The sequence below is a fragment of the Oryctolagus cuniculus genome, chromosome 1, assembly GCF_964237555.1.
Source record: "Oryctolagus cuniculus chromosome 1, mOryCun1.1, whole genome shotgun sequence".
NCBI lineage: Eukaryota > Metazoa > Chordata > Mammalia > Lagomorpha > Leporidae > Oryctolagus > Oryctolagus cuniculus.
In genome coordinates, this window is record NC_091432.1 from 14,740,231 (window position 1) to 14,765,942 (window position 25,712).

The 25,712-nt window shown below is 53.6% G+C and overlaps 2 protein-coding genes across 4 annotated transcripts in view; one reads left to right on the top strand and one right to left on the bottom strand.

Moving 5' to 3' along the window:
• Nucleotides 1-4,019: 4,019 nt before the first annotated feature.
• On the top strand, nt 4,020-8,774 carry PRG3 (proteoglycan 3, pro eosinophil major basic protein 2). 2 transcript variants are annotated; one of them, XM_008271333.4, is made up of 6 exons: nt 4,020-4,056; nt 4,394-4,527; nt 4,930-5,210; nt 6,150-6,281; nt 7,886-7,985; nt 8,626-8,774. In XM_008271333.4, the coding sequence occupies exons 2-6, from the start codon at nt 4,467-4,469 to the stop codon at nt 8,682-8,684; spliced, it is 633 nt and encodes a 210-aa protein (XP_008269555.1). In that variant the 5' UTR covers nt 4,020-4,056; nt 4,394-4,466; the 3' UTR covers nt 8,685-8,774. The 2 variants fall into 2 exon arrangements, with proteins under 2 accessions (XP_008269555.1, XP_008269547.1); XM_008271325.4 differs by lacking the exon at nt 4,020-4,056 and having other exon boundaries at nt 4,393-4,527; nt 7,871-7,985.
• A 2,577-nt stretch (nt 8,775-11,351) lies between these two features.
• P2RX3 (purinergic receptor P2X 3) overlaps nt 11,352-25,712 on the bottom strand; it is a 32,551-nt gene continuing 18,190 nt past the window's right edge. The window contains exons 9-12 of one of the 2 annotated variants that reach the window (XM_051854032.2): nt 14,676-14,769; nt 14,329-14,394; nt 13,698-13,775; nt 11,352-13,296 (exon numbers count right to left, since the gene is read on the bottom strand). In XM_051854032.2, coding sequence (XP_051709992.1) covers nt 13,183-13,296; nt 13,698-13,775; nt 14,329-14,394; nt 14,676-14,769 — 352 coding nt within the window. In that variant the 3' untranslated portion in view covers nt 11,352-13,182. Of the gene's footprint in view, nt 13,297-13,697; nt 13,776-14,328; nt 14,395-14,675; nt 14,770-22,213; nt 23,842-25,712 lie in introns of those variants that run through there. The other variant, XM_051854052.2, reaches the window with a different exon arrangement.

The following is a 25,712-nucleotide window of genomic DNA, read 5'->3' on the forward strand; positions in this document are numbered from 1 at the left end:
CTTCTTTTCTCTGCTGATTATTGATCTACTCTCTTTTGCCCTCCACCTTTGAAGTTCCTGATAACGCCTCCCCATTCTCCACTTTCACAGAAGTGGTCAGAGATCATGGAGGAAGAGGGGCAGTCTGGAGCCTTCTGTGGACAGAGAGGAATGTGTTCTTGTGGTTCTCTCCATGGGACACCCAATCGCTGGGCACCTGTGTAGAGCAGGTGTTGCCAGGACCGCAAACACATCTTCTGGACCTTTCAGTATTTCAAGTGGACTCCCAGTGGCCACATTCCATTCCCTTTGTCCCCAAACTCCAGAACGGTGGTTGGTTTGACATTTAAGGAGACCAACCTATCTTTGGGAACATCCAAGGCCACTCTCAGAAGTGCATGTATGAGTACTCCAGTCCCTTGGCCCTCAAGTGGAATAAATTGAAGGCATATACTGGGTGCTGTTTCCCAGGGCTTCCCAGTGGGATTAAATTCCAGATACTCATGGTCTCATTTTTTTTTAACTTTTATTTAACGAATATAAATTTCCAAAGTACAGCTTATGGATTACAATGGCTCCCCCCTCCCCATAACTTCCCCCCCACCCGCAACCCTCCCCTTTCCCGCTCCCTCTCCCCTTCCATTCACATCAAGATTCATTTTCAATTCTCTTTATATACAGAAAATCAGTTTAGCATATATTAAGTAAAGATTTCAACAGTTTACACTCATATATAAACACAAAGTGAAAAATACTGTTTGAGTACTAGTTATAGCATTAAATCACAATGTACAGCACATTAAGGATAGAGATCCTACATGAGGAGTAAGTGCACAGTGACTCCTGTTGTTGACTTAACAAATTGACACTCTTGTCATGAGTTGCCAAGGCTATGGAAGCCTTTTGAGTTCACCAGCTCTGATCATATTTAGACAAGGTTGTAGTCAAAGTGGAAGTTCTCTCCTCCCTTCAGAGAAAGGTACCTCCTTCTTTGATGACCTATTCTTTCCACTGGGATCTCACGGAGATCTTTCATTTAGGTCATTTTTTTTTTCCCAGAGTGTCTTGGCTTTCCATGCCTGAAATACTCTCATGGGCTTTTCAGCCGGATCCGCATGCCTTAAGGGCTGATTATGAGGCCAGAGTGCTATTTAGGACATCTGCCAATCTATGGGTCTGCTGTGTATCCCACTTCCCATGTTGGATCGTTCTCTCCCTTTTTTATTCTATCGGTTAGTATTTGCAGACACTAGTCTTGTTTATGTGATCCCTTTGACTCTTAGTCCTATCATTCTGATCAATTGTGAACAGAAACTGATCACTTGGACTAGTAAGATGGCATTGGTACATGCCACCTTGATGGGATTGAATTGGAATCCCCTGGTATGTTTCTAACTCTACCGTTTGGATACTCATGGTCTTATAAGACACATCTCATTGGCTACCTTCCCTTCCCCATATGGGTTCTCTGCCCCCCTACCAGTGTCTCTGAACCTCCCAGATTTCAAGATGGCAAGACCCACCCTCTGCAAAATGTGGGGCTGGGCTGGATCTTGGTTCAAGAGGCAGAGCTGAGACCCCTAGTGAATGTAAATACAAACAGTAAGCCAGAAACTTGGAGTTCCATGGAAAACACTGGCACCTTAGCTTAGATTATCTGGGACTATTGCATCTGAGTACGCCAAGGAAAAGGAAAGTCTTGGGAGTCACAGATGAGCATCCGGTGTGTCACCTGCCACTGTCTGTGTGAACTTGGAGGATCACTCAGTCTCTCTGAGCTTTTGAAGTGAATATGTCTATTAGAGATGGCAATATCTGATTTGTAGAACAATTTTTAAGAATTAAGTCAGTAGGATGATGGATGTGAAAACCTTAGCAAAGCACAGAGTATCTGGTCCATGGTGGCCCTTTAAAGATGTTATTTCCTTTTTAAAATCAGAAATTATCACAGTCATTGGTGAGATCCCTGAGGTCACTGGAATGTTTGGGTCTAGGGTTTGTGTGCAAAAATAAGCAAATAAATAAAAATAATGAAAATACAACCAAAACAAGTGGGAGCTGGTGAGGAGGTAGGTCCACAAGAAGGGGTTGGGGGAAGGCAGCTGTGGGATGGATAAGGAGCTGCAAGTCCAGGCTGGTGGTCTCGGGCTTGTGTGTGACCTTGGGTAACTCCTGCAAACTCTCTGAGATGCTATTTCCTCATCTGTAGAATGCAACAGTGTGTTATGAAAGCTGATAGTGGTGCTGGCTCAAGTCAGCAGCCAAGTCCATTGCTCATCCCAAACCTTAAATGAAATGGTGAACCTGGGGCGTGGGCTCCAGAGAGAACAATGGGGAAGGAGGTCTGTCCCTACCACCTCCCTCATGAGGGAGGTCTCAAGCTGGAAGTCCAGAGACTGGGGCTTTGGATCCTGGCATTAACCAATCCTCCCACAGTCAGGTAGATAAGCTGAGGGTTTGGTCCCTTGGGCCAGGCAGATAATGGCTGATTAGTAACGGCCACTGCTCTGCAATCAGGTCCAGAAGTGACCTCCTAGTTACTTATCTATTTGTGGGTCCCTTGGGCTAGCAGAGGAGGGGAGAGGAACCCAGGCTCTCTGGGCCATTTCCCTGCTGCTCTGGAGAGTTGGACTGCAATGTGGGCAGCAAAGATGCATTGTCCATTAGGACAACCTAGAATTAAGTCGCCCCCTCCCTACCCAAGTGGTCCTGGTGGAGAGATCCAGAGTCAGAGCTCAACCTTTGCTGGCCTCTCTTCGAATGGCAATGAATTTGGCTGGAACTCAGTCAGTTAAAATTTTGATATTTTGTTCGTCATGGATATTTTGCCTTAATTCTTATTTTTAAGAAAGATCTCATGTGGCATAGCAGATTAAGCCGTTGCCTGCAGAGCTGACATCCCATATGGGTGCTGGTTCATGTCCTGGATGCTGCATTTCCAATACAGCTCCCTGCTAATGTGCCTGGGAAAGCAGCAGAGGGTGGCTCAAGTCCTTGGGTCCCTGCCATCCATGTGGAAGATCCAGAAGAAGCTCCTGGCTTCAGCCTGGCCCAAATCCGGCCATTGTGACCATTTGAAGAATGAACCAGCAGATGGAAGATCTCTGTACTTCTGCCTTTCAAATAAATAAATAAATATTTTTTAAAAAGATCCCACTAAAGTATTATTTCCCAAGATTATTTCAATCCTGGGTCTTTTTGGTGCCTCTTTAAGATTTGTACTTGAGAGAAATGCCTCATTTGCCTGACCCTGGGGGAGATAGAGGACTGGCCAGAGATGGGAGGTGAGGGTAGAGTGTGAGGGTGATTGTCAGAGTGTCTGCATAAGTTTTTTTTTATTAGATAGGCAGATAGAGAGAGAGAAAGGTCTTCCTTCCATTGGTTCACCCCCAAATGGCAGCTATGGCTGGCGCGCTGCGCCAATCTGAAGCCAGGAGCCAGGTGCCTCCTCCTGGTCTCCCATGCGGGTGCAGGGGCCCAAGCATTTGGGCCATCCTCCACTGCCTTCCCGGGACACAGAAGAAAGCTGGACTGGAAGAGGAGCAATCAGAACTAGAACCCGGCACCCATATGGGATGCTGACGCCGCAGGTGGAGGATTAACCAAGTGAGCCATGGTGCCGGCCCCTGCATAAGGTTTTTTATCCCAGCTCTTTGCCAGCCCTGAAGACACACTCTGAGGTTGGACAAATTGGCACATCACTGGTGATCCCCAAATGTTCTTCTCCTATGGCACAGACCAGCAGGAGGCGCTCCTGCATTGAAGGGTATTGTTGAATGCTATAGGGCCACTTTGGCAGGCATAGATAATAGTTATGCCTGGATAACTGGCATGACATCTAGGGCTGTTTCAAGCAAGCCAGAGTGTATGAGCTAACATGTGAGGCACAGACCCTGCAGGCCCAGCACAGACAAAAAGGCATGACTGAGCAAACCTTATCAGTTCCATTGCTGCCCACCCCAGCCTGAAGCAACCATCCTGGCCCCTCCCCACATCCCCAAATGCCTAATATAAGAGCTTCTCCTGGGGGCACAGCAGCCAAAAGCACTGAGAGCAGAGGCCTCAGATTCTCAGACGGTGAGTGCTATCTTGGCTGCCCAGGGAGGTGAGCCCAGTATCTGGGGGTAAGCAGGACCTTATGTGGCCACTGTCCTTCCCCTCCTCCTTCTGAAGCACGAGTGAAACCAGCTCCGACTTTGCGCAGCCCTGTTCCTGCAGGGGCGGTGTCTGGGCTGAGTGTGCTCCCAGGGAGCAGTGATAGGACGTCTCAGGAACAAAGGATTTTGTTCCCGGATCACCTGTCTTCCCCATTCCTTTCCTAGTCACCCCAGCCCAGGGTAGGAGGGAGAAGCCATCTCGTTGGCCTTTCAATCAATCATTTAGACAAATGTCTCATTTACACCACCTGCCACAGGTTGTGCTGGACCCACAAGGACAGACCCAAGAAAGAAGGCGAGGCCGTGTCGCCCACAAAGGACTAAGCAGAGATGAAAGCCTCCTTGCTCATGCCCTTTCTCCTGCTGGTGACAGCTTCTGCTCTTCATCTGGGTAAGTCCTCTCCTTCCTTCTCATCTACCTTTCCCTTTTCTATGCCCTTCGATTTACCTTCAGTTGATCCAGCTCCTCCTGGTAAGATTTCTCCTGGACTCGGAGCTGGGAATGTTGGGGATCCTGCTAAGGAAAGGACACTCATCTGTCAGGAGGAAGGCTGGAGACTGTTCTATGCTCCTTATATGTGCTTGCTCTTTTCCCACTGTACACAGCTGTGATGTCAGCCAGAAGTCAAGTGTTCATGAATTTCAGTGTGTGATCTCTGCTTGCTCTGTCTTGGCTCCACATGGCATCTCTACTAGCAAAGCTGGAGAGGGACTGTTGGAGCTGTCCGCGGTCCTGGAATAGGGAATGCCCTATTACCCTGTTAGCAAGTGCCCTGTTACCGCCTCTCCCCAGAGAATGACGCCCCACGTTTGGAAAGCCTAGAGATGGAAGCAGACTGGGACCAGGATCTGGATGGCTCAGGGGAGCAGGAGGAAGAGTTGGCCCTGACCGAGGAAGGGATTCAGTCAACGGGAGAGGATGACCAAGATGCCGTGGAGTCAGACACAGCTGTCTCAGATGAGGACTTGCAGTGCCCCAGGGAAGAGGACACAGTTGAAATGCAGGGAGGCCCTGGGTGTAAGACCTGCCACTTCCGGTTGGTGAAGAGCCCAAAGAATTTTCAAAAAGCTGAGGTGAGTGGTGGGAAGCTTCTGTGGGGTACCTGGGGGAGGGGCAGAGAGTGGCTGCAACCTTCATGCCTTATTCCTTTACATTAGTGGTTCTCAAAGCCTAGTCTCAGGATTGTCTGGAAGTCTTACATCAGAACACCTGCAGGTTTTCTTTATAGCGAATTCCCAGCTGGTATTGACACGTCGATGGTATGAAATTTTGGAGGATGGCTCTTTGAAAACCACTGACTTAGATACAAGCCTTTGCTATTGGATACATCTGTGTTAAATCCTGCCTCTGCCTTCCTTTGGCTGTGCTACCTAGGAGGCTGTTTCAACTCCTAGTGCTTCAGTTTCTTTGTTTATAACATGAAGAAATACAGTTGTTGCTCAGCATAAGTGGAGGACTGGCTCCAGGACTTCTCATGGATACCAAAATCCATGGATGCTCAATTCCTGTAAATAAAATGGTATAGTGGCTGCCTGTAATCCATGCATATACTTCCATATACTTTAAATCATGTCCAGGCTACCCATAACACCTGATGCTATGCACATAGTTGTAGCTTTTTGTCTAGGGAATAGTGACAAGAAAAATGACACATGAATTTTTTTGAATAATTCTGATGCACCATTGGTCGAATTCATGGATAAGCAATTGAAGGATACAGTAGGCCAACTGTAGACTGCTACAGCTTTAAAGCTGTGGTGAGGTTAAATGTGATAATATGTGGAGAGTATTGGGAGTAAATGCTCAATAAATGGTGGCTATAATTATTAAGAATATTACCATTTTCTGCAAAAATGTTCTGATAACTGATTAAGAGGCAAAAGATAGGATTGAACAAGGCAAGTACATCCCTCCTTGCCTACCTGCAAAGGGATGTGGGGCTTTCCTGGTGGAAATACAGGAACTTGAGGGAAAGGAGAGTGAATTCTCTACCCTATCTTGTCTCTCTGCAGAAAATCTGCAAGAAATGCTATAAGGGCAACCTGGTCTCCATTCACAGCTACAGCTCCAATAAGCGTATTCTCTCTCTGGCCAGTGCAGTCAACCGGGGCCAGGTCTGGATTGGAGGCATCCGCAAATGCTGGGTAAGTCAGAAACCAATTGCCAGGTCCAAAGAGTTTTTTCTTTTCTCACAGATTGATTGATTGATTTGGAAGAAACAGTTACACACACACACACACAGAGAGAGAGAGAGAGAGAGAGAGAGAGAGAGAGAGAGAAATATCTTTCATCCACTGATGGTTCATGCCCCAGATGGCCACAATGGCTGGGGCTGACCCCAGGTGAATGCAGGAGGGTGGAACTCTATCCAGGTCTCCCACATGGGTGGCAGGGGCCCTAGAACTTGGGTCATCTGCTGCTTTCCCAGGTGCATCCATAAGGAGTTGGATTGGAAGTGGAACAGTGGGGACTGTAAGTGGTGTGCATGTTGGATGTTAGTGCTGTGTCCGGTGGCTTAACCCACTGCACCACAGCTCCAGCCCTGAAGGATTCTTTCTGATTGATTGTCCTAAGGCAGCACCTGATAAGGCCACACCTCAATCCAGCTGCCGAGGAGTTCTTGGAGTGACATGCTGGAGCTGGCTTGTACTGGCCTGGGAGAACTGATTCCACACTTCTCAGTGACTACATTCTTATAGGTTGGGAACCAGCATGATGGAAAAATGTACACCTAGGCAATGAGCAGTTGCTAAAATCAGGGCCCCTTCCTACCCCTCAGCTTTCCCCCAGGAACAAGATATCTTGAAACATGGATCAGGACATCGCTGGAGTCAGAAGTCAGGCACCAGGCACCAGGCTCAGCTCAGTCACTTCCTAGTGGGAGGGCTTCCCTGCAGCCCCAATTTCTCCAATTCTTTTTTTTTTTTTTTGACAGGCAGAGTGGACAGTGAGAGAGAGAGACAGAGAGAAAGGTCTTCCTTTGCCGTTGGTTCACCCTCCAATGGCCACGGCGGCCGGCGCGCTGCGGCTGGCGCACCGCGCTGATCCGATGGCAAGAGCCAGGAGCCAGGTGCTTTTTCCTGGTCTCCCATGGGGTGCAGGGCCCAAGCACCTGGGCCATCCTCCACTGCACTCCCTGGCCACAGCAGAGAGCTGGCCTGGAAGAGGGGCAACCAGGACAGAATCCGGCGCCCCGACCAGGACTAGAACCCGGTGTGCCAGCGCCGCTAGGCGGAGGATTAGCCTAGTGAGCCGCGGCGCCGGCCTTCCAATTCTTTTTAAATGAGGACTTTCTCTCAAGGGCGCTCTGGGATTGTGAATTAACAAGTGCATATATTGGACCCAGACACTTTGGTATGAAATCTTGGCATCCCAAGTAGTGTCTTAACTCCTGTGCCAAACGCCCACCCCGATGTGCTGTTACGGTGGGTGCTCAAGGTGTGCCAGTATCACTCGGTAGCTTGTCAGAACCACGGGCCGTTGAGCCCCTTGCAGACCTCTGGAATCTGCCTGTTAGTAAGCTCCCGAGGAGCAGTGTGTGTGCACAGTACACATACGGGAGGAGCCTACTTGTGTGACAGCCCGGAGAGAAGGCTGCTCTCCCGTTGCCTGCGATTCTGCAGGGACGGGTCTCCAGGGCCCTGGCAGTGACAGTAGCCAGCAGTGGGTGTTCTCTGGGGCCCCTGGATCTGCCTGTCTTCCTGGACATTTGGTCCTCTGATTTGACCCCTAGTTTCTCCTCTTCAAGAAATTCTACTGGACAGATGGGAGCTGCTGGAATTTTACCTTCTGGGCCCCAGGGGAGCCTGGGAATGGGCATGGCAACTGTGTGTCCCTGTGTACCGGAGGTAAGGGGGATGGGTCCCAGGGCGAGAAGAAATCTCAAGGCGGTCCCTCCCCTCTCCACAACTCATACCTCTCCCAGACTCTGCCTGGGGGGAGGGGTGGAGTGCTCTCTAGGGCACGGGGTGTTGGATGGAGGGTCCTTTGCCGCCTGTGATGCAAGGGCGACGAATGGAGCGCCCGGCGAGACAAATAACAGCAGATGTGAATGTAAGGTGTGGATCGGGGAGAAGGTGGGACTGGGGTGGCTGTGAGACAGGATTCCAGCTGCGGCAGCTGCAGGGCTGCCGGGTATGGTGGCTAAGACCACTCGGCTGGCTTGGTGCCACGATAGGGCACCATTCACATCCCAGCTCCCCCCATTTGCCGGGTGAGACCCGGGCAAGTGTTTATCTACACAAAGCCTTGATTTTCTCATCTGTGAAATGGGGATGATGACGGCTCCCACCTTTTGGAGTCACGGTGGGACACAAACTCTGTAGTCCATGTAAACCACTCAACACACAGCCCGGGCCCGACAAGGCTGGCGGATGACAGTGGCTGTCCAAGGGGCCGTGTGAGGTGTCTGAGAGGTGGGGTGGGGAGAAGGGGCACAAAGGCCAGACCCAGGCACGCAGCTGACGTCACTGCATTTTCCACTGCCAGATGGCCGCTGGCGACGCATTCAGTGCAACAGGAGGCGGCCCTTCATCTGCTCCTACTAGGCAGCGGGCGCGGGGACCACCTCGGAGCCTCCCCCTTCCCAGTGCCCGCTTCCTGTCCCGCCCTCTGCCGGTAATAAACGCAGACTGCTCACAGCACTTCCCGCCTCTCGTTTCTTCAGTGCCCATTTTGGGGGACTTCCCCGGGTGTGTGTGTTGCGGCGGAGCCGGTGGGAGGAATCCTGGAAGCGTCCACTTTTGCTGGACGGGGACCGACGGGCGCCACCTGGAGGCGGAGCGCGGCCTGGCGGGCGCCCGGCCGTGGCCCGTCCCGGCGCGGCTCTGAGGCTGCCCCATCCCTGCCACCCGCGAGCAGCACTTGGGGTTCAGCGTGGGGTGCACGGTGAAACTGCTTTCCAAAATGGCAGCGAGGGCGCTGATGAAAGAGTCGGCGTGGAATGTTGAGATCCCACTGGGGGGACCCAGGGACAAGTGGGGGAGAAAGTGGACTTCTTTTCTTGGGCTTCTGATAATGGCCTCCGTTTCCCATTCTCTGAGCCACCTCTGTGTGAGTGCACAGCTCTCGGCTCCTTCTGGGATGTCCACCATCCCACTCCCAGGAGGGGCGCAGCCCCCCTCCCTCGCTCTCCTCCTGCCTGTGTGTGTGGGGGGGCACAGTTTGGGGGGAGCTGCCTCCCTCCAGGAGGATTGAGGGCCAAAGGCGAGCAGGGGTTGGGGTGTCAGCATGGCTCCCACTTCCTGGCTGAGAGGGGTTGGAATTCTTTGCTGTGTTCTGTGTGGGATGTTGGGTTGCAGGAAGGATTTGGTGGATGAAGCAGGGCACCCAACCCTGAGATTGGGGGTTAAGAGACTTCCTCGGGATGTATTTCTGCAAGGGACCCAGGGAGAGTGTGCAAGAATTTGTGTGTGCATATGCACACAAGTCAGTCTTTGCATGTACTCACCTGTATACATGGGCATCCATGTGGGTAAAAGTTCTGTATGAGGCCCTGTGCAGTGGTCTGTTATCTGGGTTACATTTAGAGCTCTCTGTATTTTTCTGGGTGTGTCTGTGTGCTTGTGTAGTTTTACAACCTTGCATGCTTGGATCATGTGCAGGCACATATGTGTAAGCTCTTTCTCTTTGACCAGCTGATGTGTGGGTGTGCATGTGTCAGGGTGTTTCCTCACATGGTGCGTTTCTGTGCGCATGTGGAGATTGTGTGTGTGTGTGTGTGTGTGTGTGTGTGTGTGTATACGTGTCTATTTAGACAGACGGCTGGTGGATGTGGGTTTAGGAACAGAAAGAAGAGTTTCCCCAGATGTGCTGTTCCCCAAAGTGCTGGAGTTGAGGGAGGATAAGATCAGAGAGCCCTGGGGAAAGCGGCTGTGGAGAGGCAGGAGGGATGGGTCCCTTGGACAAGCCTCTGGCAACAGGAGAATGGGCCCTGGCATTGCCACAAACTTTACCAGTGCTGGGCCCCAGGAACTGTCTCCAGACAATGGGCCTGTCCTCAGCAGAGGTGCCTGTGGCTCCCCCAGGAGGCTCCCCTGGGAGTAGGGCCCCACCCAGGTCCCTGTGCCGCACCTGTGATATGACAATTCCTGATGCTGTGCTTTTTAAAAAGAACAGTGGGCTCTGGCTGCAGGGGCTGGGAAGGAGAGGCAGTAGGGGAAACTGCGTGGGTCATTCGGGAGTGGGATTTCAGCTGAATGCTATGCCCCTTTTTATAAACCTCTGCTTAACTCTAGCCCAGCCCAGTTGCCCAATATCAGCCAAAACCAGGGGTGCATGTAGGGAGGAGAAGGGAAGGGGGCTAAGACCCCTCCAGACTAAAGACTTCGTGGGGCAGAACGGAGTAGTTGACTCTCTCAAATCTCCAGCACTATCAGTTACTGGGCCTTAACTTCAACCCTTATATATTCACTCCTCTGGCTTTTTAAGGCCTTCCCATCTTGACTAAGCCTTGATTAAAAAGCACGTACTCCAGAGAGAAGAAATTACCCAGAACGTTATCTATTAAAAGCCCTGGGAGGCTGATTGGCACCTTGCTGAGAACAAGGTCTTGTGAGAAGGAACACAGAGGGGAAGGATGTGTGGAATTGTCAGTGGGTTTGGCGGAGGTGGGCTGGGCGGGGGAGAAGAGAAGTTATTTTTAAAAAGAGAGATAATGAAGCAGAGACAGCGCTGTGTTTGCCATCTTCTCTCCCTGGAGACCCACAAAGACTACATTTCCCGGGATTCCTAGCAGCCAAGGTGTGCTCTGCACCTGGCCGCCAAATCCAAACAAGGGAATGTTATTGCAGCAAAGCCTGGTTCAGCCTGACTACCACATAGAGAAGAGAGGGTGCCAACAACTTTTCTGGCTTTTCCCAGACACGTACAGCACAGAAGCCAAGATCCCAGACTCTGGAGTCACAAAGTTCCAGGTGATCCGAGCCCCGGTTCTCCCATTTCAGCTTTTTAAAATTGGAGTAAGCCCCTGCTTCTTCATCTGTCTCGCATTTTACCCACTGTTTGTCAATGATGAGCAACTGAGGCATGTTAGCTTTTATGCTGAGTAGGGCAAGGAATGACCATGGGTGCCAGTTCCAATGTCCCTGGCCCTGTGCATTTCATTTTCCTTCAAGCCGGCTTGATAACCAATCACCCAACCTCTCCCCACGGTGGGTGTGAGGGTCCCTGCGATTGTGTTGGTGCCCGGAGTAAGTTAACCACGACACGACAGAGACACGAGAGCTGCTGTTATTACTACTGAGAGTAACCTTGCGTCTGGTACGCAGGAGAGTAACTGGGTTCAGACATGCGGAGGATGGCACCAGGCTCACACACACGCGCTGGCAGGCTCAGGACGGCCTGGCAGGAGGACCACCCCAGTCTAGGGGCTGGGGAGGCCCTGGGGTCCCTCCCAGGACACTGCCATCTCCGTATCCCCCTCAGAGAGCATCCCTGGGAGCCGGCCTCAGTCCAGCCTCGAGAGCTGGAACTCCGGGTGGAGAACGTGGCGCTGCCTTCACTGATACCTCTGTCTGCTGGAGAAATGAAGTCTGATCAGACCTCCAAGCACCGCTCAGTTCCTGGGGCTGGCCCTGGTCGGAGGGGGGCACTATCCCACTGTCCTGAGGATGGGGCTGTGGGTGAAGGAAGGGGCAGGGGGCCTCGACTGGGGGTCTTACCCCATCTCCCCCAGGATGGGGGGTCATTGGGGTGGGGCCCGTATCTGAGCCCCCAGCATCTCCCACCGAGGGGCCAGCCCTCCATCTACGGGCAAGCTCATTCCTGCTAAGACCTCGAGGTGGGGCCCACACGCCAGATCTTCAAGAGGCCGGTTCACTGTGAGGCTAATGAAACACTCAGGGCACTCACTTGCGGGTGTCCTTCTAACACCTCGCTTTGTACTGCTTTTGGAAAGCTATCCCCCCCCATCCCCGCCTCATACACACACACTGAATATGCTTAAGGTTTCACAGAACCTGGGTGTGTCCTGAGCTCTGCCCTGGTGCAATTTCACCCACCCTGGCGGTGGCCAAGTCATTTGCCCTGTCTGGCTACAGTCTGTTCATCAGCAGCAGGAGCACTGGACAGGATGGTTTCGGAAGCCCCTTTGGGCTCCAGCCTGGCCAGTTTCTTAGTGCCCAGAGAGGACCAGGCCTGGCTGACCAGCTTGCAGGGCACTGGGCCTCCTGGTGCCTTTTCACCACTGTTTTAGGTGAGGATAGCCAGCCAAGACGGGACCCTAAGTCAGGGGAACCCCTTCCACCCCGGAGGTGTCCTGAGCTGGCTCCTGGAGCGAGGGGGTCCAGGTCTGTGTGTGGTCCCAGAAGGAGGACAGGAATGGCCCCTTCCCTGGTTTGGGTTCAGAGCTGTGGGGTGAGGTAGGGAAAAACTCACTCAGTTTCACCTCTTGTTTCCTTCTGGGTTTGGAACACGCCTCCCCAAGTCATAGATGAGAACCCCACAGGCCCCCTAACCTGTGACCTGAGTTCCTAGGAAAATGGGGACTTACTCTATGGACCTGGTCAGGGGGCAGCTGAGCCACAGGGACACACGCCTCTCCCAGGGTGGGGGCTCATTCTCTCGTGGGTGTGGGCGATGGAGTCAGACCTGGGGTTCAGAATCCTGCTCTCTGGCTGTGTGGCCTGGGGAAAATGACTCAGTCTCTCTGAGCCTTCAAAACAGGGAAACGAGTATGTAGCTTGTGGGATTATTCTAAGGATTAAATGAGATAGTGCATGTGAAAGTGCCCGGTAGCACGTAGCCCTTGTGGCCACTTGTCCCTACTATTATGATCTCTACTTGTTGGAAAGGGGATGACTCAGGTGCTGCTGCTCTGGGTCAGGTAGAGGCAGGCGGGGAGCGGGGGTGAGGGTGTGGTCTTAGTGGGGAGCAGTACCTGTCTGCTGGAGCAATGGGAGGCCCATGGCCTGGGTCCTGGCAATGGCCTCATGGAATGGGCAACAGAAATGACAGCCCCCCTCCCCCCATCCACCTTGCCCAGGAAGGGCTCCCCTGTCGGAGATCTGCAGCCCATGGGTGAGTACTGGGCTCTGGGCAAAGGCCCTAGTGGCCAATGGAGAAGGCTCCGGAATCTGTAGACTGCTTCTCCTCCGTGGTCTGGTCACTGGGGTCCATGGTGTTGGCCGAGGCAGTGACCTTCAGCGTTGTCTCGTTCACCTACAGGTAGAAGGACTGGCATTGTCATGCTCTGCTACGGGCAGGCTTTGACAGGCGCGGGAGTAAGGCCCATTAGGGGAGCTAGGGCAAGTCTGTGTAATTCCAACGACTCTTTCCATGCCTCCAAGGGCAATCAGACACTGGAGCTGTGCCATGCAGGGTTTGCGTTCCCCAGAAAAGGAGGGGGGATGAAGTTCAGGTGAGGATGCTGGCGGTGATGACCCCGAGATTTTCTGCAGGGTCCACTCTTAGCCAAACCTCTCTCGTCTGAGGTTGTTTGTATGCTGAGGCCCAGTGAACTCCCCTGAGAGCCCCCAAGAGTCCCCCGAGAGTCCCGAGGTCCAGCGCCCCTCCATGCCCTGTGCCCCTCTGCCTTTCATGCTCCCCCGCCTCCAACTCACTTCCTCGAACTTCTTGGCTTTGTACTGGTCGGCCCCCTTGAGGAAGTTGAGCAGGATGATGTCGCAGAGAACAGTTCCCTGGAGAGGGGAGGCGCGCAGGCTCAGAGGAGCTCTCTGGCCTGGACAGGAGCAGGGTGGCTGGAAGAGGTGGGCTCGGGAGGCCCCTGAGCTGCCCGGGCCCTCCCTGGACGGGACTGCCCTTGGCAGACAACAGACCAGAGATAGGCTTCGAGTCCCTCAGCGAGGGCTGACTGAGGTTTGCTCTTAGAAAAGATCCCAGGGGCTTTGTAGGACGTCTTTACGGCCCCCTTCCCAGCTCCAGACCACAGCTGTGCAGACAGAGGGTGGAGATGTGGAGGGGCAGAGGGGGAGGAGTCCCCACCTTGCCCAGGTGGGTTGCATTCCTCGTTAAGGAGTCTCGGGTTTGTGGAAACCCCTGAGTTTCTTTTCTCACCTTCACGGTGAGACTATAGGCAGGTAACTTCAGGAGGAAATGAGCTCTTGAGACTCAAGCCCTGGGTGGGCTCAGCTTAGGTGGTGGGGAGGGGGACTTTATGTTCAGGCAGAAGCAGGCCTTACGCCTGCCCACCCAACCATGCCACCCTGGGCTCCCTGTAGGGGCTGAACTCACCACTCCCACGGATGTAAAGGCTGCCACGGAGCTGATGATGGTGGGGATGATGTTGAACTTGCCTGCCTGGATGCACAAAGACCGAAGCGAGTGGGCGGAGGGCTCAGCGGGGTAAGGGTAAGGCCTAGGCTAAGCCAGAGGGACTGTGGAGCCACAAGGGTCCTTGGTTGATGAGCAGATTCCACCCCATCATAGTACAGGTGGAGGCGGGAGATGGGATCAACCCAGGGTTTCAAAGCTGGTCAGTGGCAGAACCCTGCCCCTCCCCCAGGGGAGCCTTTTCAGGGCCCAGGAACCGGTCTGGGCCACCTCCCCGGTCCACCCAGCTGCCCGGCCTGGGGACTCACATTCCCGTACACCAGCACGTCGAAGCGGATGCCGAACGCCTTGAGCAGGGTGCGGTACTCACTGCCGTTCTCCATCTTGTAATACTTGGCAAACCTGGAGGCGAGAGGTGAAGGTGGGTCCCACCACGGGCTCCTTTCTCTTCTGCCTGAATGCCAGTGGTCCCCTAGAGCCCCATGGCCCTCACCGACCTTGGCAAGACACCTGCCGCGGTCCTCCCGGGGGGCCATCTGTGCAGGCATCATCCTGGGGAGTTGTTAGAGACCCAGGAACTCGGCAGCATTCCTGTAGGTGGGGCCCGAGACCCTGCCTTCTAAACACTTTGTCTAAATGATTCCGATGTATAAGGCTTCTCCAGTGCTACATGGTGGGGTTTCCAGGACCCAGCTCATTACAGATGGCTCCTCCCGCCCCAGGGGCTTCTCAGCTTACCTGGGCTCAAAGCCTGGCTCTGCCACTTGCTGGCTGTGCACCCTTGAGCCAGTTACTTAACCTCTCTGAGACTGTCCTTGCTTCTGAGTGGAAACAATACAAACGCCCAGCTTCAGGGGGCTGCAGTGAGAACTGAGTGAAACCGCATGTCTTGGGCTTTTACGCTCGGAAGGTGGTTCAGCACCTGGAAAATGCTCGCTGATTGTTGGCTGTTGTCAGTGCTGAGGAAACAGGTTGTGCTTGCGGGGTGACACCTCATCTCATCTCACCCTGGCCACACACCTATGGGGTTCTGTTTTGCAAATGAGCCTCTGGGGGCCTCAAAGCACCCAGAGTTCCCCCACTGGTGGGACTCAGCACTGGATTTGCCCCAGTGGGGCACCTTGTCTGCTACGCCTTCTCTCTGCGTTGGCTGCTGGGGTCTGGGAATGGTGCTGGGGACTTCTCAGGAGGGGCTCATCCTCACCACCAACAGCCGTGGGCGTCCTGTCCCCACGGTGCTGATGGCTGCGTTGGGGAAGGACTTTACTCAGTGCCGGGCTTGGGATTCGAGTTGCATGGGTCCTTGGCTCCCTGAGCCAGGCCATTTCCCCCCTGGTTTTGCCCAGTGTAGGCAAGACCCCTACACTAGCAGAGTCACCCCTCTGGGCCACTGCTCCACAGCTGGAGGATGGGTTCCTCATGCCATTGTCTTTGGAATGTGGTGAGGAGTACGTGAGCCGAGTCAGAGGCCCAGCAGACTGAACACCCTGACTTTTCCTGTGAGTGTGTGGGGTTGACACTGATGGGGTCCTGGCTGCTCCCCTTGCGGGCTCCCGATCCCTGCAGATTCCCAAGCCTCTCCCAGCAGGAAAAGGGGCTGCAGATACTCCTCCCCTCTGTGGAGGGCTGTGACGTCCCTCCCCAGGGCACTTGCTTTGCGCACTGCACAGCAGTGAGAAGGAACTCACAGCCCAAGCAAATCAATAACGTAGGGGCTACAGATGTGGGAGGCGTGAACCTGTGATGGGGAAGCGTCACCTTATACCAGGAAACACAGGCCGCCGTCTGCTCTGGCTGCCATGCAGAAATCTTTGCAGCCAGAAAGAAACCAGTCTAAATCCTGTCTCCACCACTTTCCAGGGGTCTTTTATGTTGCTTAGCCCTTGGGGTGTCAGTGTCCTTATTTATACCAATGGGTATGCTAGGGACACCTGGCAGGTTTGCTGGGAATGTGGGTAGACAGAGACCAAGCCTTCCATGCAGGCACCATTGTGGGGTCCCTGTGTTAGACTCTGTCCGCTCCTAAGCATGCATGTGCTGTCCATACTCTGCCCAGCTCTGGGCCCTGGGCACTGCTTCCAGCAGCTCCTAGGTTTAGCCAGTGGCAAGGGCAACAGGGCATCAGAGGGTGGGAGGCAGGAAAGGGCAAGGTGCTTAGTCTCCCAGGCCTCTGACAGGGGCTTGATCCCACCTCCATCACCACTAAGGCCAAGAACCTGTGGGGCAGCCCCTGTCCTGAGCCTCGGCTCCCTCCAGGTTCCGGGACCTGCTCCCTCTGCGTGCCGCGCCAGCCTCAGTGGGAGCCGATTCCAGTGTCTCCAGTGCTAGGCTCCTTCACTGGCCTTTTCGAACAGTCCCTCCATGCAATCGCTCCTCTTGAGCCTGTCCACTCTTTCCTCCCAGGACACCTCTTGCTCCCACCGCACCCCATCACCCCCATTCTGCAGAGGAGGTAGCTCAGGCTTGGAGAGCTGCGTCTGGGCCATGGAGGAATGAGTGCAGGAGAACTGGGGCCATATTTTCTGTCTCTGCTGTGCCTGAGCATGGCCAGAGACATGAGGCCTTGGTGAGGCACCTGTTGCCCTTGTGAGGCTGAAAACTGTGCCAGAAAAGTGTGTCGGGGGCAGCTTGACCCCATAAGGTGTTTCACGTAGGCTCTGCAGTGGAAGGGAAAAGCAGGCTTAGGCGAGAGGATCTTCTCCAGAGAATAAGACCTGCCGTAACCATCAGTAGGGCCACAGCAAGGAGGTGGGAGGAAGTACAGCCCCTTAGCTGGAGAAGAAAGGCTTGGAGGTCAGGGAAAGTGGGAAAAACCAGCTATGGTGTGGGAGGTGGCCAGAGAGAGTTTCACGGATCAAGACAATGAGAGCGACTTTGCTAGGGCCCAAGTTCTTAGGCCCCTGCACCCACGTGGGAGACCCAGAAGAAGCTCCTGGCTCCTGGCTTCGGATCGGCGCAGCTCCAGTTGTTACAGCCATCTGGGGAGTGAATCAGTGGATGGAAGACCTCTCTCTGTCTCTACCTCTCTCTGTAACTCTGTCTTTCAAATAAATAAAATAAATCTTAAAAAAAAAAGAAAAGACAATGAGAGCGAATTCAAGTTACAGCTGCCTGAGGATAAGAGGACGGACACCAACAGGGGTGTTTCCAGAAAGATGATGCTGCGCAAGAACCTCACCTCCAAGTAGGCGTCCAGGAGATTGGAAACAGAAGTACCTGGAATGGCTAGAAGCTTCCAGAAAGTCCTCCCTGAGGCTTTCAGACAGATCTGAGGCTAAGGATAGCTTGTCACTCACCATTTGTAAAGCCCCAGAAACATGCAAACCTCATACTATAAGCACCCCAGTGAATCTCATGAAGGATGCACTGCTGTGGACCCATTATACAGACAAGCAGGCAGATGAGAAGGTAACTAGGCAGGATTCGCACCCACACCGGAGACGCCACAGTCCCTGTTGCCCCCGCTGAGCCACCTTGCCCACCGGGGCTGCTAAGGAGAAGCAGCCCTTGTGAAGCTCTCAAAGCCCTCCCAAACTCTGGGTCTGTTTCCCAGGCGGGGAGAAGCCCAGGCCCCGCCTCTGAGCTGCGGCAGCTGATGCCTGGTGGGGACTGAGCCAGGGTTGGCCTGAGGCAGAGGCTCGGGCCAGGGCAGAGGTGGGGACTATGGGTCCTGCAGTCTTCATTCCCGGCCTAAGACTTCAACCATGAAAGATGCTCTGACATCAACTTGGAGAACGAGAAGCCGGCATCCTGGGCACTGCTGTTCAAAGCGAGGGCTGGCTAAATTTATCCTGGGAAGGAATGTGAAGGGAACAGGGAGAAAAATGCAAGCGGACTTGGTTTCCCTCCAGCACCTGCCTTCCAAGAGGCAACAAGCATGGGAAGATCATTATCTCACCACCACCCGCCCTCAGAGGAGGCTTGGCAGGGACCTGTTCCCTGCCTGGGTGGGAGGGAGGAGGAGCAGAACTCAGGGAGGGAGGGCCAGGCTGCAGACAGGGGAGGGGCCCAGGAGCCCTGACTACTGCTGGCAGGGACCCAGCCCATCCCCTATGGAAGACATGGCTCGGTGGTCACCAGGGACTGGGGTAGCTTCTCTCTGGCACCTGGCTGGGCCACGGTTTCCATGTCCCTGGCACCGAGGTGGGGCCCTGTGACTAGCTCTTGCCATGGAATGTGAATGCAAGCAAGGCTTGTGACTTTTTCCTCACCAGCTGGCCAGCTGCTCAGGTGCCACACGGGGAGGACCCTGAGCAGAGACAAGTCACTCCTTGAATGACTGTGTGGAGCTCCCCACCCCACCAGCCCACAATGCACCGTGCTGTGAGCAAGGAAACAGTGTGCCAAGCCACTGAGGTGAGGGGCTGCTTGTCACAGCCGGGAGCGTACTTAACCCACGCTGCTACAAATGCCCCTCGTTTTATGATCGAGAAAATTGAGCCTCAGGGAGGGGAAGTCATTTGCCAGAAACCAAAAGTTAGAGTTGGATAGTGATTCCAGAAAGAGAGAGAGAGAGCAAATCACTACACAGCTCCATCCCCAGGAACAAGCCCTCTGAGGGCCCTAGCAGACCTGGGTGTGGTGCTGTGGCTTCCCCACCAGGCCAAACTGCTGACCTCTCCAGGGCTTTTATCTCCAAGAAAAGAGGAAGGAGACAGGGCTATGAGGAGGCTGAATCCAGAGAGGGCCTCTCAGTTCATCCAGAGCGTGCCCAGCCATGGCGAGCACCTTCCTTTCTTATCCTAGGATCAGGATAAAAGGAAAACGTAATTCCTGCATTTTCCTTCACCATCACACCCTGCCGACTCTGGGAGACAATCAGGTTCTGCAAGGGACATGGCTGGGACGTGAAGTTGGTTGCAATATTAACAGCCAACATTTAGTTGAGTGCTTGCTATGGGCCCTGGCATTGCACCAAGTGCTCTACACTTAACTCATTGGGCATAACCACCTCCATGAAATTAGGTATGGTTGTTCTTCCTATTTCACAGTGCAGAATCGGATTCAGAGAGGTTAGGCCACTTGCCTAAGGGTGCTAAGCACCGCTGGGATTCAGAACCAGGCAGCTCAGCGGCTGAGGCCATATTCCTAACTAGCAATCTCATTCTTTGTGTTGCCTGATTTCTGTTAGGTCCTGACTCATTTCTTTCAGATCTCCAGTAGGGGCTCTTTCAAATGTGCTTGCTGTCGCTTGGCTGAGGGCAGAGCAGGAAGCACAGGAAGCACAGAGTGTTGGAAGAAGGACCCCCTTGGCTGAGCTACACCATGCCTGGGCCTTGGTCTCTTCCAAATTCTCCCATTCTCACCTCTCTGCCTTTAGTGGTCTTCTCTGGGAAATGGGGTTGGTGGGGACAACCCTACCTTAGAACACCTTGGCCTGGGATGCAAGTCCCCCAGCCTGGCTCAGTTGCCTTTCTGGCCTCCTCTGTAGGTTCCACTCTCATCGCGCTCCTCAGTTCCAGCTGCACCACACCCCCTGCCTCCCTGTGTTTCCCCCAACTCACCCCATGGACACAGACAGATGTCCATGCTCCTGCCTGCATGTCTCCGCTCTTCTGCCCTTTCCACCTTGCAAACTCCTGTTCATCCTTTAGGGCCCAGCTCAGAGAGCCTCTCAGTCAGCAACCAACAGATGTTGCACCTGCTGTGTGCCAGACCCTGTGCTAGGCACCGCTGATAAGGCAGCAAGCTCTGCTCGCACTAGAGGCAGAAGACAGCGATCAATCACATCACCCCATAAGCAGCTAACATGAGACAGAAGGGAAGGGCTGGGAGGCAGAGGGGCTCTACTCTAGGAGCCCAGATGCCAGAGACATTTGACTTAGCTGGGGCTCTGGCAAGGCTTCATGGGAAAAAGACACAGAATTTGAGACCTGACGAGTGGGCAGTGGAGAGGGAGGCAGGCCAGGGGAAGGGGCAGCTTTCTTGGCCGAGGGACCTGCAAGCCCTCTTGTGGGAAATGAGTCCCGAGTAGGCTGCACGCTGGACATGGATGGAAGCCCCTGCGGCCGTGTCCACCTTGCCCTGGCCAGCTGGGTGTGGGCTTTCCCAAGTCCTCCTTTAGCCACTTCTCGCTTGAGATTGGCCGCAGTGGTGAATTCACACCGTGGAGGTCAGCAAGCACCCCACATCTGGGCTTTGCTTTCTTTTCCTCTCCCGGGTGGGTTTACTGGTGTGAAATCGAGGCTGCGAACCGCCTGAGTTGCCGTTCCTATTCCCCACTGCATCGAGACCTCTAGCGCAGCACCTGCCACACCGGCTCAGACACAACCATTTGGATTGCAGACTACGAGCTGGGCGTATCTCACGGCCCGTCTGCCCAGCGGCCTAGAGCCGGAAGTCAGGGGCTGGGCTGGATAAATGCTTGCTGGGAGAACAAATGGATTTCTGAGATGCTTGAACATCTCAGAGACTGAGTTTTGCAATGTTGGCCTTAGGGTTTCCTCCTGCTAACTTGGGCCTTTCTGAATTCTGCTTGGGCAGGTGGAGCCAGGATGATGTGGTAACAACAGGCTGTTTCTCTCCCAAACAGAAAACATTTAGATCTGGCAGCTGGTGAGGTGGGAAAGGAGGTGCTGCGGGTAGGAACCAGACTCTGTGCTAGAAAGTGGGAATAAGAGTAGGGACACAACGTGTGTGGCGCCAAGCTCTAGGCTACAAGCTTCTGCGCCCATCATTTCTCTCAGGCCTCACAACAACAGCTCAGAGGGCCAGCTGGTGGCCTTGGGACTTTGGAATGAGATAGTTCTGGGCCTGAATCCCAGCTCAGCCACTTGAATTTGTTTATAAGGCCTCCTTGGGCAAGTTACTTGCCCTTGCTGAGTCTCGGTCTCTCCATCTGTAAAATGGAGATAATAGCAGTGACTGTAGGGTTGCTGTAAGGATTTAAACAAGCCCACTGGATGTGAAGGCTGGCACAGGACCTGGCACACAACTTTCAGGGAATAGTACTCATGACTCAGCCCGCAACACAGTCCCGATTTTACAAGGCGGGAGAAAGGCCCAGCAATTTTCAGGCTATTCCACCTTGTAAGGGGTACAGCTGGGACATGAACTTGGCTGTTGGAATCCAAAGCTCCTTCCTACCCTGCTGCTTCCCATGAAGAGCCAGAAAGGAGCCCTGGCTGCAGCGTCAGGGAGCGTGCTAAGCTGCTGCCGTGGAAACACCACCGAGAAGCTGTGACCACCATGGGGCCCTAAGCAGCAGAGGAGGGGACAGAGCCCAGACACCTGCCAGGGAAGGGGAGGGAAAGAATGCAGGGGCATAGGCAGGGTGGGAGCTGTCGGGGGCTTGGAGCCTCTCTGGGGGTGGGGGGGTCTGGCTGGAGGGGCCACCTGGGCCCAGATGCTTGACAGTGAGTTGGGGCTGACTGCCTTGCCCTGGTCCTGGGACCCAGGCTCTGGTCCTGGGAGATCTGCAGCTGCCTTCTGTAGGCTACACTTTCTGGCTCCCTGGTCCTCTAGTTGCTGGGGCATTTGGTTCGTGGGAGGCCCCAGCAGGGCGGGAAGGAGAAAGGTGGGATAGGATTCTGCTCACTGCTTCCCTATTTCATGCTGTGTTTGCCTGGGGCCCTGTCACTCTGCTCACTGCTGCTTCTGTTGGGACTCCAGTCCCAAACTGAGCTCCCGTTCCTCCCAGGGGCGTCGGCGGGTTTCCCACTCTGTTCCTGGCTTGCTGGGCCTTCCAGGTTGCTCCTCACAGACCTTGGTCAAGTGTGTTTTCTCATGGGCCCTTCACTGAGACACCCAAGGTGTTCTGGACTCCCTCAGGGTGGGCTGAACACAACGTGCATGTGTGCGTCCTTGTGCCGTTAGCGCTGAGAGATAAAGAATGAGTGAGTACAAACGTCAATTACCGTAATAAATCACTTGTCATATGTGCTTGTGCGGGCAGGGTTGAAGCTCCATCCCAATGTGATAGGTCTATAAATAACGGTGTGCACGCTTTGGCAGCGCCAGCCTCCAACGCCCTTCCTCACACACCCACGCATGTTGACTCAGACTTTCAGCACCTGAAGGGGGCTTGAAGGTGAGCACCTTTAGCTAACCCATTTTATAGAAGAGGAAACTGAGGCCCATGGCAGGGAGGCGACTTGTACAAATTCATACCCAGGATTTATGGCAAGGCCTGAACTGTAGCCTGACCATGGGTGATCACTCTCTCTTTCTGTTGTGTGCTGATTACTCTTTGTCCTAGCACTAAACATGTTTTTATTTTTCAGATGACATTTATGCGAGCTGGGTTCAGGTTGATCATTCCCACTCAATTAAAAATCCCTTGATCGTAGGAACCGGTCTCATTTGGCTCTGTTTTGGCCAGGAAGCCCAGAACACGCCACAATCTGGCAGTTGGAGGAGACACTCCATGTCCTCCCCACGTAATCCACAAGGGATTTCCCTCCTGTTGCCTGAAAACACCAGGCACAAGGAAACTCACTACCTGTTGGAGCAGCCCAGCGGCTAGCAGTGCTTCCCCACGCTGTGCTGACGCTTGCAGCAGCCAGCAGACGCCTGCTGAATGGAGGAGGGCTCTTATCAGCACACACGCAAACCTGCGAAGCTCTCAGACATCTGTTTAGAGATGATCCACTCTCCCCTAGAGCGGTGGAAATTCCTTCTTCAGGCAGGGACTCGTAACTGTTACAGCAGCCCCGAAAAACAGCAACAAACTTTCGGAATCTGGGTTTGACTTGCAAGAGACAACTTAGGCCTGGAATTTGGGTTTTGAAGTGAGGGAGGTGGCGTTCTCAGTAAAGCTCTGTCTGGTGGGAAGTAATTTTGCCAGCTGAAACACACTTGTGCAGTTGACTTTATGTGATGGGAAAATATCTCCTGGCAGACCCACTGCATGTGCTGGGGCCACATCCTCAGAGCATCCTTGGAGGAGGCTGAAAAGCTCCCCTGGGCGGGGGGGGCGAGGCCGTGTTCATTGTCTCCTATTCTAGGGAGCTAGTCGAGGACATGCAACCCACTGGTTCGTTGGTGACCTTTCCTTGAGCACATTCCTATGAATTTACCTTTGACTAACAAGGCAGGGAAGGGCCAACGGACACAGAGCCCAGAGCTGTACCCGAGAGCCAGGTTACTTAGCTGGGAGTGGTGTTGGCCTCAGTTTCCTCATCTGGAAAATGGGGGGAACCATACTGGTCCCACCAGGACACTCGTGGTCGCAAGCTCAGGCTCCGGAGCCAGGCTGCCAGGGTTGAGTTCAACACTGTGAGGTGCTGTGGGCTGCAGCAGGTCAATGAAACCCTAAGCGCCAGTTTCCAGCTGGAAAAAGCTGTCTTTTCCAAGTCAGAGAGATCATCTGTGCGGAGCACCTGTCAAGTCCCTGGCACACAGGAAAGTGCTCAGTGGCTGCTTGCTAACATTTTCCACTGCTCATAACTGGGTGTGAGGACAGGATAGACGGGAACGTTACGCAGGGCTTCATCCAGCCAGGATCTCTTGAATTGTCTCGCCTCCCACTGGCACCTAAAGAAGGTGAGGAAGACGGAAGCACGGAGAAGTCGAGCAAATGTGCTCCATGGGAGAGGGCGTTCGCGACGTCTGTGGCAATGATGGGAATGGCAGCTTTTTAACACATACTCTAGAGCTTCTGGAAGGAGAACAGTCCAGATTGCAGCGAGAGCGATGGAAGCCAGGGGCGCGCTTCCACTCCGTCTCTGTGGGATCGGCCTCAGATCTGGCTGATCTGCGTGTGCTGCCGCGCTGCGGGGAAGCAGAGCTGGTGCCAGATCTCAGAGATGCAGGGAAGCTGCTGCGGGTACCTCTCCAACAGGGCACGAGCGCTAGAAACGCCACACGCACCACGAACATCTAGCCGCTGAACAAGTGTTTTCTCTTGGGCCCAGACAACAAGGGAGGAAATCCAAAACTGCGTTGCCTTTTAGTAGCAAAGCTGTCTTAGGAACTCTCCAGAGAGAAGCAGGCAATCAGACATTGCTAAATGCACCATTTTACTTCTCACCCATCAAGGCAGCAATCACTGCTCCGTATATCTCTTACAGCTACTAGAAGCAATAGAGATCGAGCCCTCTGGGTTTGAGTCCTGATGTGCCTCTTAATTAGGCTGGGTAACCTTGGGCAAAGTCTCAGAATCTTTCTAAGTCTACCTGGGTGGGTGGGGTGGGGTGGGGGAAGGTGTGAGGAGCTGAGACTTCCATCCAAAGCAGGTGTGAAATGGCTTTGCAAACTAGCAGCTCTTGATCTGAGGTCTATAACAGGAACTTTGTGCTGCATAAATTTGAATGTATAGAGAAAGGACTAGAAAGAAACTCGCCCAACGGCCCTCGATGTTAACTTCCTGCACTGGAGTGGTGGTGGTGGTGGGGTTTGTGTGTTATTACTCTGCATGTATATCAGCACTGCTGGGTTTATTGCTCTCACGTGTGTTTATATCTTACTTGTGGAAATAAAGCGTCCTGGGGCCAGTGCAAGTTAAACTGCGGCTTGAGGCACCAGTATCTCGTATCAGAGTGCTGTTCTGCTGCCAATCCAGCTTCCTGCTAATGTGCCAGGGAAGGCAGTGGGAGATGCCCAAGATGCTTGGGCCCCTGCCACACACATGGGAGACTAGGATGGGGCTCTTGGTTCTTGGCTTTGGCCTGGCCTAGACCTGGCTGTTGAGATTCATTTGAGGCCATCTGGGGGAGTGACCCAGCAGGTGGAAGGTTTCCCTTCCTCTATCACTGTCATTCTGCCTTTCAAACAAACAAATAAATACATTTTACCAAAAAAAAAAATAGAGTATCCTTTAAAAAAAATTGCCAGGGCTGGCACCATGGCACAGCAGGTAAAGTTGCCACCTGTGGTGCTGGCATCCCATATGGGTTCTGGCTTGTGTGCCGGATGCGCCACTTTTTTTTTTAAGTTTTTGTTTATTTATTTGAGAGGTAGAGTTACAGACAGAGAGAGGGAGAGAAAGAGAGAAAGGTATTCTATCCACTGGTTCACTCCCCAGATGGCTCCAGTGGCCAGAGCTAAGCCGATCCTAAGCCAGGATCCAGGAGCTTCTTCCAGGTCACCCACATGGGTGTGGGGATGCAAGCACTTGGGCCATCTTCCACTTCTTTCCCAGGCCACAGCAGAGAGCTGGATCAGAAGAGGTGCAGCCGGGACTTGAATTGGTGCCCATATGGGATCCCAGCGCTGAAGGCAGAGGCTTAACCTACTACGCCACAGCATCAGCCCCACTGCTCCACTTCTGATTCAACTCCCTGCTAATGGCCTGGGAAAGCAGCAAAGGATGGCCCAAGTGCCACATGAGAGACCCTGAAAAGCTCCTGGCTCCTGGCTTTGGATCGGCCCAGCTCCAGCTCTTATGGCTATTTGGGGAGTGAACC

Bases quoted from the DNA above. Each gene is read 5' to 3' on its own strand.
- PRG3 (XM_008271325.4), top strand. From the start codon at position 4,467: ATGAAAGCCTCCTTGCTCATGCCCTTTCTCCTGCTGGTGACAGCTTCT. The intron at 5,211-6,149 runs GTGAGTGGTGGG...GTCTCTCTGCAG, and splicing joins AGAATTTTCAAAAAGCTGAG to AAAATCTGCAAGAAATGCTA. The intron at 7,986-8,625 runs GTAAGGGGGATG...TTCCACTGCCAG, and splicing joins TGTGTCCCTGTGTACCGGAG to ATGGCCGCTGGCGACGCATT.